The 15,245-nt window shown below is 44.4% G+C and overlaps 1 protein-coding gene across 3 annotated transcripts in view; it reads right to left on the reverse strand.

Moving 5' to 3' along the window:
- cdkal1 (CDK5 regulatory subunit associated protein 1-like 1) overlaps positions 1 to 15,245 on the reverse strand; it is a 1,005,231-nt gene that overhangs the window by 22,944 nt on the left and 967,042 nt on the right. For all 3 annotated transcript variants that reach the window (XM_068001614.1, XM_068001608.1, XM_068001620.1), the window contains exons 13-14: positions 7,824 to 7,907; positions 5,094 to 5,258 (exon numbers count right to left, since the gene is read on the reverse strand). In XM_068001614.1, coding sequence (XP_067857715.1) covers positions 5,094 to 5,258; positions 7,824 to 7,907 — 249 coding nt within the window. The remainder of the gene's footprint in view (positions 1 to 5,093; positions 5,259 to 7,823; positions 7,908 to 15,245) is intronic.

The following is a 15,245-nucleotide window of genomic DNA, read 5'->3' on the forward strand; positions in this document are numbered from 1 at the left end:
GTGTTTTCGGGCCTCACTCTCCTCTGCCAAAACTGTTCACTACTCCAGGATCTTCCTGGAAAGCAAAGATAACCCCTGGCTTCTTTTCTTTAAGACTAAATCCTTAAACCCCTCTCCACTGCACCCTCCACCCTCACCTCCAACATGTGAGGAGCGCATGGACTTCTTTGTCATCAAGATTGAGATCATCCGTTCAGCTGCCTCTGCTGCTTGCCCCTCTTCTTCTTCTTGCCTACCAAGCCAAACCTTCCCTCAGGCTCCTCCATGCCCTAGCCCTGAACCTGAGTCTCTCTCTTTCCCATCTCCCCCATTCCCACTCCGAGCTCATCTTGTCCAATGATACCTATCTCCAACTCCCTTGATCCCATTTCCACTAAATTGCTGAACACTCAACTTTTCTTCCTGGCCCCCATGCTAGCTGACATTGTAAATGGTTCCCTCTCCTCAGGTACTGTCCCATTCCCTTTCAAAATCAACATCATTCCCCCCTCCTCAAATATCCCCCCTCAATCCCTATTGCCCTTGCAAACTACTACCCCATCTCCAGCCTCTCTTTCCTCTTTAAAGTCCTTCAACATGTTATTACTTCCCAAATCCATGCCCACCTTTCCCACAACTTCCTGTTTGACTCTCACCAATCAGGTTTCCACCCCTGCCACAGCACCAAAACGGCCCTACCCAAAGTCACAAATGACACTGATTATGACTGTGACCATGGTGCATCCTCTGACACCACCCCACCCCCTAATGCTTGCCTAATGCTTCAAACAGTATCCAACGTTATGAACATGCAGATGATTTGTGCCCATTCCATGAATTCACTCCAGTTAGATCACAGTTTGGTAGATAATTCTAACACCAGTATTTTCAATCACTATAGTCCACAGATCAATGATTTGATAACATGATTTTCATAGTTCATATTTTGTTGCCCAATCCCTCGTTTTCTGGTAATAGCATGATTGTTTTCAAATGATTAAATGTTTCAAAGTTTACAGACAATAGGGTGACATTTCACGTCAAACTTCATCCATCCATTTTACTCCCCTCAATAAGATACCATTTACAGGATTCACCGCAGCAACTCGCCAAGGCTTCTTTGAGAGCACCTCTCAAACCCGCAACCTCTACCACCTAGAAGGACAAGGGCAGCAGGCATATGGGAACAACACCACTTGCACATTCCCCTCCAAGTCACACGCCATCCCGACTTGGAAATATATCGCCGTTCCTTCATCATCGCTGGGTCAAAATCCTGGAACTCCCTACCTAACAGCATTGTGGGAGAACATTCACCACACGGACGTCAGTGGTTCAAGAAGGCGGCTCACCACCACCTTCTCAAGGGCAATTAGGGATGGGCAATAAATGCTGGCCTTGGCAGTGATGCCCACATCCCATGAACGAATAAAAAAAATAAAGCGAGTATTGAGATGCCCTCACATGGTAACAGCAGCAAATTATAAAAAAAATGTAGCAAGCCAGACCTCTAAAACATGCGTTATGGGCTCAATGTTACATCAAATCATTGTACCAACTAGCCTAAAGTCAAAAGGAATTTGCTTTTTACAGATAATCAACCTGGCCAAGTCCAATGCTTGTTGTATCATATCATCTGATGACATTGAGCAATTGAGGCGAGATTCTGCATGCTATGAAAAGTGTCTTTGAAGGATGAATATAACACCAATTCCTTCCTCATAAACTTAAGTAAGTAAAATCTACACAAAGTAAACCTCGGATTTCTTTTGATCCATTTTCCACCCTTTAGATCTTCATTTGCAAGAGCTGATGTGTTGATCTGCCGACCCTAATATCCATGTAGCAATCCATATATTTTCCCCTAAAGCAATGCTGCCTCACTATAACAAGATAAAAAGATCCTGTATAGTTGAGAACGCAGTGCCTGGAAATAGGCAAGGAATGAAAACCTTATGAGAAATACTGCAAACTGACCATTCTCTCAATGATGGGGATGTCACACATACAGGAAATGGATAGCTAACTTTTCTGCAAATTCCATCTTTTCATTTGAAACCCAAAGACTTGGGCGGAAAAATTCGTTAAGGGTCATTTTCGGGTGGGGGTAGCATGCTGCACTATGTACCCGACGCCCCCTCCGCAGACAGCATGTGAACTTCATGCCGCCTGGTAATTATCATGATATCTCCATGCACCAATGCTACCCGCGCTGCTGAGAGGCTGCACGGAGAATGAGGAAGTTGGAAATAGGGCATGCACAACGCACGTCATCAGCAGCCTGCACCTCTTAAAGATGCAGGTGCACATTTCAAATGGCAGGTACATGGCTTACTTGGAGGATGGAAAGATGGCCACGAGGATAGCAGGACCGGCACGAGAGAGGACTCCACGCTTATCTGATGATGCTCTGGAGGCCTGGTGGAAGGCGTGGATGAAAGGAGGGCCAACATGTACCCGCAGGGCGGCTGGTGACCCTCCAGGCTGCAGCTTCGCAGGCACTGGCATGCTGTGGCGCAGGAAGTGTACGCCAGGAGCATTGCACCACACACATGGGTGCAGTGCCAAAAGAAGTTCAATGATTTGACACGAGCGGTCAAGGTGAGTGAATGCATGTGTTAAGTGGCACATCCTACCAACTGTGCCACTGCTCCACGAATTACACTCCCCATCACCCACCCACCAACAAACACTGTCCATCCATACGCAATGCTGCACTCGGCATGCTGCATCTCACCCGCATATAGTACCACACTTGCAGGCCACACAACCACCACTCAGAAGTTACACAAACTGGCAGCTATTCTACCATGACAGGCACATCACCCATATGCCTTTCAGGAGACTCACTGACACACTGTCCTCTGTCTTGCAGGAAAAGGTGGTGCATAACAGCAGCAGCAGGAGAGACCTGAGGGTGGACGGGCTCGTTTACACGTCCTCACCCCCCTGGAGGAGACAGTGCTTCAGATCATTGGGCGGGCCGTCGCTGCAGCCGTCACAACATGCCGCGCTGGAGGTCCCGATGAAGGGGGTTCTCTGCATATCTAATGCTCCTTCTCCTTTTCCACATCTCCCTCCTCCCATAATCTTTTCTGACTCATGTGCTGCAGATGCTGTCAGCATGCACGTCTTACTTGCTCCTCTCCCCACTCCACAACTCAACCTGTTTCCCTTTGTCATTGCAGATACCCAAGAACACGTGGTGGCACCATCCGAGGAGGAGGAGGAGGACACTGAAGCCACACCGTCACTCGATCTGACACTTGCTTCCACCAGCTCAGAGACTGACACTGCGCGTCCTTTGCAGGCTAAGTTAGAGGAGTGCTCTGCATGTGGTGAGACACCGAGAACAAGTGCGCAGGAGCTGGGGTGGGGGGAACGGATACCACAGGCGTCAGCTCGCCGGAGGGTGAGGTCACTCACTAGTTCTGCTGCAGAGGAGTCAGGTGAGGACCTCGATGGGCCAGGCTACAGAAGATGGCTGATGGGCGTACACCATCAAATGCCTGGGGCACTGGAAAGCCTGCCAGAAAGCCTGCGCACAATGAGAACGGGCATGGAGGAGCCCAGCTCCAACTTGGCACAGGGCAGAGCTTGGAGCCCATCCTTTCCAACATGGAACGGGTGGTCATCTCCATCAGCACACCTGTCGAACCCACCCTGAGGCAGTGTCTGATGACTGATGTCACAGCTTCCACTGCAGCACAAACACCTGCCATCCAAGGCCTGACTGCTGCATTTGGAGCTCAGACTGCTGCTATCCTGGCTCTGGAGACCACTGTGGAACGGGGTTTCCAGGGCGTCACAGCAATCCAGAAATCCGTTCTCCAGCTGATCACCAAGATTGCTGTGGCGCCGCCCCGTGAGAGTGGCAATGGCGCCATGGCAGTCGGACCTGCTGTCCTCTCTCAGGACGACAGCCTTCCTGCTCCCACCCCTGCCACTCCGCCAGTGTCGCTGTTGTTGCCTATCGGCCAGCCAGGCCAGACTGCTACAGCCCAGGCCAAGATGGTGCAGTCTGAAGCTGGCCCTCCCGGCCCAGAGCTGCTCGAGGTCGTCCTCCAAGGCCATCTTTATTGAAAGGACAATTCTCTATTTTGACAGAGATTTATTGAAAGGACAATTCTCTATTTTGACAGTTAGGCTAAAATAATTGCAGTATCTGTTCAGTGTTAATTGTATCCATGTGATTTATATCAATTAGTGTTAATTGTATTCAGGTGGCGGGTATCAATTGGGGACTCTCTTGTATCCATTTATAGGAGAGAGCTTATCTAGGGGGGGCACGGTGTGTAATCGGATCTCTGTGAATAAAGGCTTGGAAGCAACTGAAGACCAGGCTCTAGTGTTCTTTCCTTCACCGTCTGGCTATCTGGCTTTTTACATTCAGGGCGGAAGTCTTCCTTTTGGCTAGTTCCTTCTTCATTTGTTTTCTAAATATAAAATGGCATTTCCCTCTACTCTGCTCAGTAAGTGTTCAACTTTCAGCTCCTATGGCATTGATATTTTTCAATGTTACATCTTTTTATTCAGTAGCCGTACTGTACGCTGGAGATCTGACTTATCCTCAGGCAAAACATGCCTGCATTTCTGAAGATGCTAGTTCTGTTTTGCAAAATGGAAACAGCAAGCTGTATATATCAGCTTGTTATCATCCTGTTTACTGCAAAAGCTTTAAAAGTTATCAGGTTATAAATGAGCAAAGTCACAATCATTAGAGACGTATAAGACTTGATTTTCTTGAAAAAAACTCAATCATATTAATAGCTATCTACAATCCTTTTTTTTTAGTTAAAGGTGCAGGTCTGCTGGAGTAATTTAGTTGTACTGAATTACACAAGCAAATAAAATAGCTTGCTTTCCCATGCATTAATCCATTGCTGCATGTTATTTTTGCAGGGCAGTAACTCAAAGCATTTGCATTTGCAGACAAGATCAAATGATGCTCAGAAATCAGATACACATTTTAATTTCACACTCCATCAAGTTTTACAGCTTTAGCTCTGAGCAACAAAAAGGCCCACCACACTACCCACCCTCACCAAGACATACGTGGAGAAGATTCTGTGAAACTACAGAAGTAGTTAAGTGAAGAAAGCACCGCCACTTACCTCTGTCAGCCCTGAGACTTCACCCTTCAATAATGGTGTGACGATCGAAGGAGTGTGGACCTTTCCATTCTGTACTGGCTTTGCCTTCATAAAATGCTTCCCTGCTTCATAAATATCTACCTCAATCATTTTCCCCAGAAATTCAGGTTGCTTGGGCACCAGAACCTTCAGGGGAGTGAGAAAAAAACATTAATGTTTACACAGTAAAAATAAGCGACCAAGATTTAGACCTTTAGGCAGAGCTGAAGGCTCAGGACCAAATGGAAAGAAGAGAGGGGGTTAGTTTACCACAATGGAATTGTGACCTTTTTCTTTCACAAACTTCCTTCCTGTACCTTTTTTTTGGCTTAATTTCCCTATTGTATCTTGTTACTTATTTTTTCTACTTTCATTTCACTTCCCCTTTTTTTTCCGACATTGCGATTTGTCCTTCAATTTCGCTCTCCATCCTTTCTCGGTTAACATTGGATTCTCTTACTTTGGAATCACTGGACTCCGTCAATATTCAGGGAACATCTCTGTTTTACAAACTGCAGTGAAAAGGGCACACATTCAGAACTGTTCAGGCAACAGGTTGCAGAGGCTAATAACCAAACAAGAGCATTGCCACAGCGTTACCTAAATTGTAAGGCATACAAACGTACAAAATTGATGGGCAGGAATAGATCAGCTGGTCCATTAAGCCTGCCCCACACACCATGATGGCTGGCGCACCATGGCTAGACACTTCCCCCACCCCACCTCCCCTCCTTCGCTGCTATGTAATCTCCTAGGAGAGGCAAAAAAAGAGACAAAACCCAGGACCAGTAAAGGAAAAAAATCTGGAAAATTTCTCTCCGACCACCTGTGGCGATCGAAACCAGTCCAGGAGATCATAAAATCAAGACTCCTCGAGACAGAAGTTTCACTTCTGCAGAAACCCTTCAGCAGGTGAGTTCACTTGTAGAATAGCTGTAGGTCAGCAAGACTGATGCCAGAAATGGGGTTTGAACAGCTAAATCATCAAACAGCAGCTCATTGAAACCTATGGCTGATGTCTCTGCGTGCAAATTATGTTGATACTAATAAGCTTTAGTTGGATTCTTAAAAAAAAGAAGTAAAGATCCCACTTCTGAAAGAACCGCACACTCATTTCCCTCCCGACAAGTGTCTATACTGTAAAGATTGTGGCAAACTCATATTTCTGCTGTTCAGTGCTGATAATCAAAATCAGCTTCTTGCTTGTAAATGGGACTTTTTGTTCCAGGAAACACAACATGCTTGATGACATGTGGCATTTAACAAAGTTTTTAACTGTTACTTGAGGAAAAACAGGGCTGTACATGGTAAGCTGTCAATAAAAATCAATGGAGATGCTACCAGTGCCCATGGAACCTTACCGTGATTCACTGGTGTCAGGCGACAAGGGGAGAATACAGGAAAGGGGGGAAAAAAATCAGTCGAGAATATACGTGTATATTACTATTTAAGCATTCCTCTACCTAAATGGAAAACTGCCACAGGCAACATAATATTTTAAAGGGGTGCCGGTTTTATGAAAATGTACTTGGTAATTTTTTTTATATGACGTTGATGTGAATTGTACTGAAAAAAAAATTACTGAACCACATAGGTGTGACATCATGTTGAAAATGATGAATGGCTACTCTCTCACCGCCCCCCCCCCACCCAGCAAACAAAAAATGGTTTGTCAAGCACGGTTTCATGAGGACAAGGCCCCTTTAAATTGCTTCCGCCACACTGCCAAATAAAGATCACCACAACTTCAGCCCTCACTTCTTCACTCTGAAATTGTGAGTCCCCTCAGGGATTGTCTGCAGATTACAGGGATTGTCTGGATTTATATCTTGTTAAGAAAATTCGCCTCGTGTCTAATTCCATGCAATACAATTAAATAAATTAAAAAGGTTAGTTTAAAGAGGTCTGAAGTTCAAAAATCGGGGATCAATTTTCTTTTTCAAGTTTCTCCACTAAGAAATGTGATTAAAGTCCATCACTAATGTGATTGTGTCCATGCTGTGAACTATAAAATATGATTGCAAGAAAAAAAAGGGTTAGTGCAGCTTTCCTTATGCCACCTCTGCACAGTGTCATCTGTGGTCTAATAGTTCAAACTGCAACACGAGTAGCAGATGCAGATTCACGCATGCCTGTGAACTTCTTAGATGCAGACATTTATTTAGTTTGGGGTTTGTTTTTCCTCACAAAAATGACGGACATGTTTAAGATGTTGATGTCCAGAACTCAACCAGTTGTTACTTTTAAAAGGGACGTTTGTTCATTGAAGCAGTGGCTGTGCCTTGAGAAAACAAAAAGCACTTAACAGTAAAAAAAATCTTCAAGAGAACTAAGGTTTGAAGACCCCAATGTTGTTACAAATCTGTTGCTAACCTAAGGACCCTGACACTATGTCATTTTCTCAGTAGGTTTACCCATAGCACAATTCACACCAGTACTTCACAGTCACCTTTTCAGTTAAAAACCCAATAAATTCCATTCATTTATATGTTACACCACCTACATTTAGAAGACATCGAGACAAATCCTGTTACATTGTACAGCAAATCATTTGTATAAGCTATTTGTATGGGCACTGCTGGACTGTTTTTACAGTTCTATCTGATGGCAAGTTATTAGATCTCATGTCATTAATCTATGGAGGAATGCCAGTTTAATACAAATACTTTCAATTTACTGGAATACAATGGGAGGGAACCTTGTTCAACTTACCTGTTCATAAAATTTGTTGTGAGCGACATAGTACTGGCCATCAAATGATTCCTCGGTTATCAAAACGTGCTGCCTCTCAGCAACCTGAAAAATCAATTTAAACACATTGTAGATAGTTAGAAAAAGGAAGGTCAAAAATTTAAAGAGAAATTCTATATATTTTAAACTTAAACCACTTATTACAGGAACGGGCTTTAACAGAGTGAATCCAATCCATTCTCACGTCTGAGTTATCATTCAAGGCCAGTATGGTACTGGCTGAAAATGTCAAAATCTACAATAGACTTGGGCAGTTCAACAATAACTTACATTCATATAGCACCGTTAATGTAGAAAAATCTCCCAAGGTGTTTCCACAGAAACATTAGAAAAAATGGACGCTGAGCCAAAGGAGACATTAATTAGAAGAGAAGACCAAAAGCTATGTTTTTGGGCATTTGCTTTTGTACTCTATGCCTCTATTAATAAAGCCCAGGATCCCATATGCCTTTTTTTAAAACATCCTTCTCAACTTGTCCTGCCACCTTCAAAGATTTTTGTATGTGCACCCCCAGGTCTCTGTTCCTGCACCCCCTTTAAAATTGTACCATTTAGTTTATGTTACCTCTCCTCATTCTTCCTACCAAAATGTATCACTTCACACTTCTAGTCATAGAGTCATAGAGTTATACAGCACGGATAGAGGCCCTTCGGCCCATCGTGTCCGCGCCGGCCATCAAGCCCTGTCTAATCTAATCCCATATTCCAGCATTTGGTCCGTAGCCTTGTATGCTATGGCATTTCAAGTGCTCATCCAAATGCTTCTTGAATGTTGTGAGGGTTCCTGCCTCCACAACCCTTTCAGGCAGTGAGTTCCAGACTCCAACCACCCTCTGGGTGAAAAAGTTCTTTCTCAAATCCCCTCTAAACCTCCCGCCTTTTACCTTGAATCTATGCCCCCTTGTTATAGAACCCTCAATGAAGGGAAAAAGCTCCTTAGTATCCATCCTATCTATGCCCCTAACTTCTCCGCGTTAAATGTCATCTGCCATGTGTCTGCCCATTTCACCAGTCTGTCTATGTACTCCTGAAGTCTGTTACTATCCTCCACATTGATTACTACATTTCTGAGCTTCATGTCATCTGAAAAATTTGAATTTATACCCTTTGTACCCAAGTCAAGGTCACAAATATATATCATAAAGAGCAGTGGTCCTAATACCGACCCCTGGGGAACCCCACTGTATACTTCCCTCCAGTCTGAAAAACAACTGTTCACCACTATGCTCTGTTTTCTGTTCCTTAGCCAATTTTGTATCCACGCTGTCAACGTTCCTTTAATCCCATGAGCCTCAATTGGTTCTGGGAGAGAATTCTAGAGAGTGGAACCTAGGTGGCTGAAAGCACAATTGCCAATGGTAGTATAGGGAGGGGAGGATGCACAAGAGGCCGGAGTTTGGGGGTGGGGGGGGGGGGGCAGCGGGGTGTTGTAGGACTGAAGGAGGTTTCAGAGGTAGAGAGGGGCAAGGTCAGGTCGGGATTTAAACACAAGGATGAGAATTTTAAATTTGGGACATTGCAAGGTCAGTGGTCAGTGAGGACACGGATAGTGGGCAAATGGGACTCAATGCAGCATAGGATACAGGCAGCAGAGGTTTGGACGAGCTGAAGTTTACAGAGGATGGAGGTTTGGAGGCTGGCCAGAAAGGCATTGGAGTAATCGAGTCTGGAGGTGACAAAGGGCATGAATGAAGATTGCAGCCGCAGATAGGATGAGGTGGGGCAAAGGTGCGCGATGTTATGGAGACAGAAATAGACAATTTCTTGTAAAGGAGAGGATATGGGGTGAGAAAAACCACGAAAGTGCATCTCAACTGCTAATGCCTCTCCCCCCACATCCAGTGGAGCCAAGCCAGGTTTTCACCACTCTCTGACAAAGTTGTTGTCGAGGTCCAGGCCCAGCTTTCACTTCAATGGGCTGAGGGTCAGTTTGAGTAAACTAGAACAGAGGCTGCTTCCTTAGTTATCTGAGGGCATGTGAAGTTACCAGCAGTGCTGTTGGCACCATGGCCTGACTTTGAAGGATCTGGTTTTTCACCCGAAGTGTATTGAAGTTGTGGACTAAGTTACCAGGAAAAGCCATTGACAATGTAAATGAGTTCAAGAGACAATTATATAGAATTACATAGAAATGACAGCACAGAAACAGGCCATTCGGTCCAACTGGTCTATGCCGATGTTTATGCTCCACACGAGCCTCCTCCCACCCTACTTCATCTAACCAATCAACATAACCTAAAGAAGATTCTCCTGAATTCCTTATTGGATTTATTAGTGACCTCTATTAGGTCACCCCTCAGCCTTCTCTTTTCTAGAGAAGAGAGCCCCAGCCTGTTCAGTCTTTCCTGATACATTTCTGGGGAGAGAATGGATTGAGTGGTATAATGAGAGGTTGGGTAGATGGGGTTGATCTCTGGAAAAAGGATGGGCTTGTTGGGCCTAATGGTCTTTTTATATAGCTAAAAAAATTCTTGAGGTACAGCTTAGTCTGATATACATACAATTGGCAGAAGTGCTCAAAATAGTGACCTTTTTTATCTTCAAGTGAGCCCTTAATGTATTTAGTGTGTAACATCTATGTACTACTTCCCCATCAACATCATAAGGTGTGCATGCTGGGCAATTCTAATCACATTCCTTGCGCTGCAAGTGTAGAGAGGGGAAGAAATGGCCAATAAAATGTTATCAACTGGAAGTTATTTCTTGATAAATCTGCAGCAATGAAGTGACAATTATTAATCCTTCAGTGTGAATATCATCATGCATCAGTGACACAAAGCACTTGGAGAAGCTGTGTCTGCAGTGACAATGGCTGTCAGATGGAAAAATGGAAGGAGAATTGAACAAGATCACACAACCAATTAAACAGTAGATATTGTTAAAAATAACAGGTACCCTGGAGTGATTTCAAAGCTCTAATCTAATCGCAGGTGACTGTTATAAATCATTTCAGTATCATTTGACGCAGTATGAGCCCCTAGATTAGATTACTGCCTTGTACTCTCTCCGAGGTAACCATTCGACTATACATAACCAATCTGAACGCCACAATTAGATTACAGCAAAGGTTGTTATTCTCTATTTAAATCATCTGACGCCTTCGATCAGGTTACTACTTTGTAGTTACTTCCATTGACTCATTATAATATATAAAGCCAAAAATCATTTGTGTTGTCCCCTTTAGAAATTACGGGGTGATGGAAACTGAAACAACAACATAGTTAAATGTCCAAGTTAGGAATACAGTAAAACCAGAATTGCAAAGAAATAGCACAGCATATTGCTGCAGGTTTACCAAGAAATGACTTCTCATCACTGCACTGAGTATTCCTGACTCTTGACTTTTACCTGTTGTTCTCTCCCCACCAATCCCCCCCCGACCCCCGCCCATTTTGGTCAGTCCAATTCAGCGGCTTGCTTTGCTTTCAGTTTTCGGTTACAACAAAGGGACTTCAGCCGAGGAAATTAACTTATCTTTTTTCTTTGCAAAGCATGTATTTTTAGCATTTTCTGTTTTTATTACAACTTGCATTTGCACCTTTAACATAGTAAAACATCTCAAAGTGCTTCACAGGAACATAATCAGACAAAATTTGACACGGAGTCACATAAGGAGATATTCGGAGAGGTAACCAAACACTTGGTCAAAGAGGTAGGTTTCAAGGAGCATCTTAAAAGAGGAGAGAGAGGTGGAGAGGTTTGGGAAGAAATTCCAGAGCTTAGGGCCAAGGCAGCTGAAGGCATGGTCGCCAATGGTGGGATGATGGAAATCAGGGATGCGCAATAGGCCAGAATTGGAGAAGCGCAGAGATCTTGGAGGGTTGTAGGGCTGGGTTACAGCATATTGTCATTTTCTTATTAAAGTTAACTCACTAATTGCACTTTAATGTTATGCAGTGGAAGCACTCCAAGACCACCACATGCACATGAAGACCACCTCTCTTTTGCCATCAATACATGATCATTCTGATGGAAACCAAGGAAAGCAATGGGCAAGAGTCAGTTTTGGAAATGTTCCATTGGCATTAATTTATGAGTCAGAACAAATTCTAACAATTCACAGGAACATAATTTGGGAATCAAAAGTTGAGCAATCAGTGCCAACTGAAAGATGTATCACAGCTGACACTGTGCAACACCAGTAACAATTATTTTGTTAGCTAATTTTAAACTAGATACTGATTAGTTTTTGAATTTGTTAACAAACATCATATTTCCTGATTAGAATGACTAAATAGTGAACAAATCACTATTTGCCATCAAGTCAAATGAACTACGTCATCAACAAAAACAAAAAGTAGGTGACAGCATATTTCTTGCTACACGTTTTCATTTAAGTAAGGACAATGGTAAGGCTGCACTTTGCTGGAGCACAGGCGAGGGTGTAAATGAAGGTATGTGTATGGGTATGCTCACTTTTGATTTTTGGAATCAAGAATATGCTTATATTTTGGTATTTGTGAAGTGTGACATATACCAGATACTATGAATGAGATTGTAGTGAAAGCTTTTACATCATGACCAAAAATGTTAGAAGGTTTCAGACCAGCAAACAACAAAATGAGTGGCCATACTGGCATACAACTCCCATGGTACATTATGATCAGTTCTCTTAAGTTCAACAGCAGTTACTGCTAACTACCTTCCAGTCAGTTCCAAACAGGTATCGTCATGCCTGGTAGAGATGAGAGATAGTGAATAGACACAAATGTGAACCAAGGGGTTGGTCACAAACATCCTGGCCCGAAGGGGATGCGCAAGGGTGTTTGAGGGTTTGTCATGGTTTTTACTTCTATTTAATTTCTGACCAACTCACATCACATATTATATTGGCACCACTACTGCCACGTCTTTGCGAATCTTGTCTGGTTTGTGCAATAATGCCCGTTCCTGAGGATCACAATGAAGACCCACACCTGATGCCACCCATTGTGTCACTGCAAAGTGGGTGTAGGTGTATTTGCAGGGCTCTTTTGTGCAGACGACTGAGAGACGTCGGCGATGTCCCCGGTGGCACCCTGGAAGGATGCGGAGGAGAAGTTGTTGAGGGCAGTGGTGACTTTGACAGCGACAGGTAAGAAGATGGTGCTCGGGCCAGCCGGGAGCAGCTCGGCATGAAGGAGGCTACAGATGTCCACGACTACTTGTCGAGTGACTCTGAGCCTCCGTGTGCACTGCTGCTCAGAGAGGTCCAGGAAGCTGAGCCTCGGTCTGTGCCCCCTGCGACGCATCTCTCTCTGCGGTTGCCCTCCCTCCTGCTGTACAGGTGGATGTGACACAGCACTGTGTTGTGGATCTCCACGTGTCAGAGGTGGACGGCTTGGCCGGTGATGCTGTTCGCCCTCCGAGGAGGTCATGACTGCAGCTACGGCGGCCCCCATCCGGAAGATGTACATCTGAGGGGGTCCGCAAGGTAGGTACATGTGTCTGGACCCCGGGGTAAGTGTGCAAGTTGGTGAATTTCATTGTCAGGAGGAGGGTGGTGGAGGCCAAACTTTGTCCAAAGTGACAGAGTGGCCTCCTGTAATGAGTGAGGGTCTCCCCCGCGCACCTGTCAAATGGACCTTTGCACTGCCACAGGCTGATAGCTGCAACATGTCCATTTCAACTAGGAGTGTTTCCCCCAGTATGGGAAACAGTCCCAGTTGTTTCTAAAATCCCACCCCTCCTGACATATTCCCTTAATCAGGTCTGTTAATGACCTGAAATACCGAGGTAAATACTCTCAAGTGGCACCCCGCTGGCTTTAATTGCCTGCGGGTTTCCCACCTGCGGGGGCTGCGCGCGCACGTCGGCGCGTCTGTGGGGAACCCGGAAGTGGGCGGGTTGGAGCCGGGCTCCTGACCCGCTCCGGGATTCCCTGATTTTCGGAGATCCCCCACCAGGAACGCACCCGATAGCGGGTGCTAAAATGGAGGCCATAGAATATATGAGCAGGGAGGTTATGCTAGAACCGTATAAAACATTGGTTAGGCCACAGCTTGAGTACTGCGTACAGTTCTGGTCACCACATTACAGGAAATATGTAATTGCACTAGAGAAGGTACAGAGGAGGTTTCCAAGGATGTTGCCACGGCTGGAGAATTTTAGCTATGAGAAAAGATTGTATCGGCTGGGGTTGTTTTCTCTGAAACAAAGGAAGCTGAGGGGAGATTTAATTGTGGTATATAAAATAATGATGGGACTAGATAAAGTGGATGGGGAGGACCTATTTCCCTTGGCACAGGGGTCAGTGACCAGGGGCATAGATCTAAAGTAATTGGTAGAAGGATTAGATGGAAGCTGAAGAGAAATCTTTTCACCTAGAGGGTGGTGGGGGTCTGGAACTCACAGTCTGAAAGGGTGATAGAGGCAGAAACGCTCAACTCATTTAAAAAGTACTTGGATGTGCACTTGAAGTGCCGTAACCTACAGGGTAATGGACCAAGTGCTGGAAAGTGGGATTAAGCTGGATAGCTGTTCCTCGACTGGCACGGACACGATGGGCCAAATGTCCTCCTTCTGTGCTGTAACTTTCTATGGTTCTTTTGGCCCCATCGTGGACAACGCATTGACCTCCTCTTCCAATACTACACAAAGGGATGTACTGGTCATCATGTGACATCAGGCAGCTTTGCCGACGTAATCTTCCTGGATGCAGAGGTTTTGGAAGATGGCCTGGACAGAATACCATGCTTGTTCCTGAATAAACAACATTTCTGCAGATCTTGTCTTTCCTTTTGAAGTATTTTGTGGTTCTCCTACAATTATTTTTTTGTTGCTTCCCCTTCTAGTACTATGTGCCTGAGCCGTATGCTTTACGCTGATTAAGTCAAGCCTGCATAATTTTTTTTAGGTGATTCCTATCTGTTTTGGCAGTAAGCAGATATGCAAAAACCTAGATGTTACTACATTATGTTCCAAAGTATTACCATCATTCTAGCTTCTTTCTTCATTCAATAGAGAAGTTTCTTTATGTGCACCTGCGCTACATCATTTAATGTCATAGTATTAATTCTTGACCCACCTTATTTCAACAACTGCCTAATTATATTTGCGTTCATATTGTACAGCTTTGCACTGCTGTGATCTGAATGTCTGATTGAATGTACATCAAAAACTTTTTAAGAAACAGCAGACAGCAGTGTCCATTGCAGTATGATGTAATTTAATATAGACTTGTAATAGAGAACAATGGATCTCAGATTTGTCACATGCAGCCAGGCAGGTTGTTGCTGCACTCCCTGCACTATAATGTAATCTGCCCAATCAGTACTACAGTACAACCTTTAACACCCAACAAAAGTTTGTGAAGTATGCAACCTGCAGTCAGCATTACTTCCATTTCCATTTACCGACAGAATGACTCAATTTGAAATAATTCTAAGTGCTACTTGCAAAAAT

The sequence above is a fragment of the Heptranchias perlo genome, chromosome 2 (assembly GCF_035084215.1).
Source record: "Heptranchias perlo isolate sHepPer1 chromosome 2, sHepPer1.hap1, whole genome shotgun sequence".
Lineage (NCBI taxonomy): Eukaryota > Metazoa > Chordata > Chondrichthyes > Hexanchiformes > Hexanchidae > Heptranchias > Heptranchias perlo.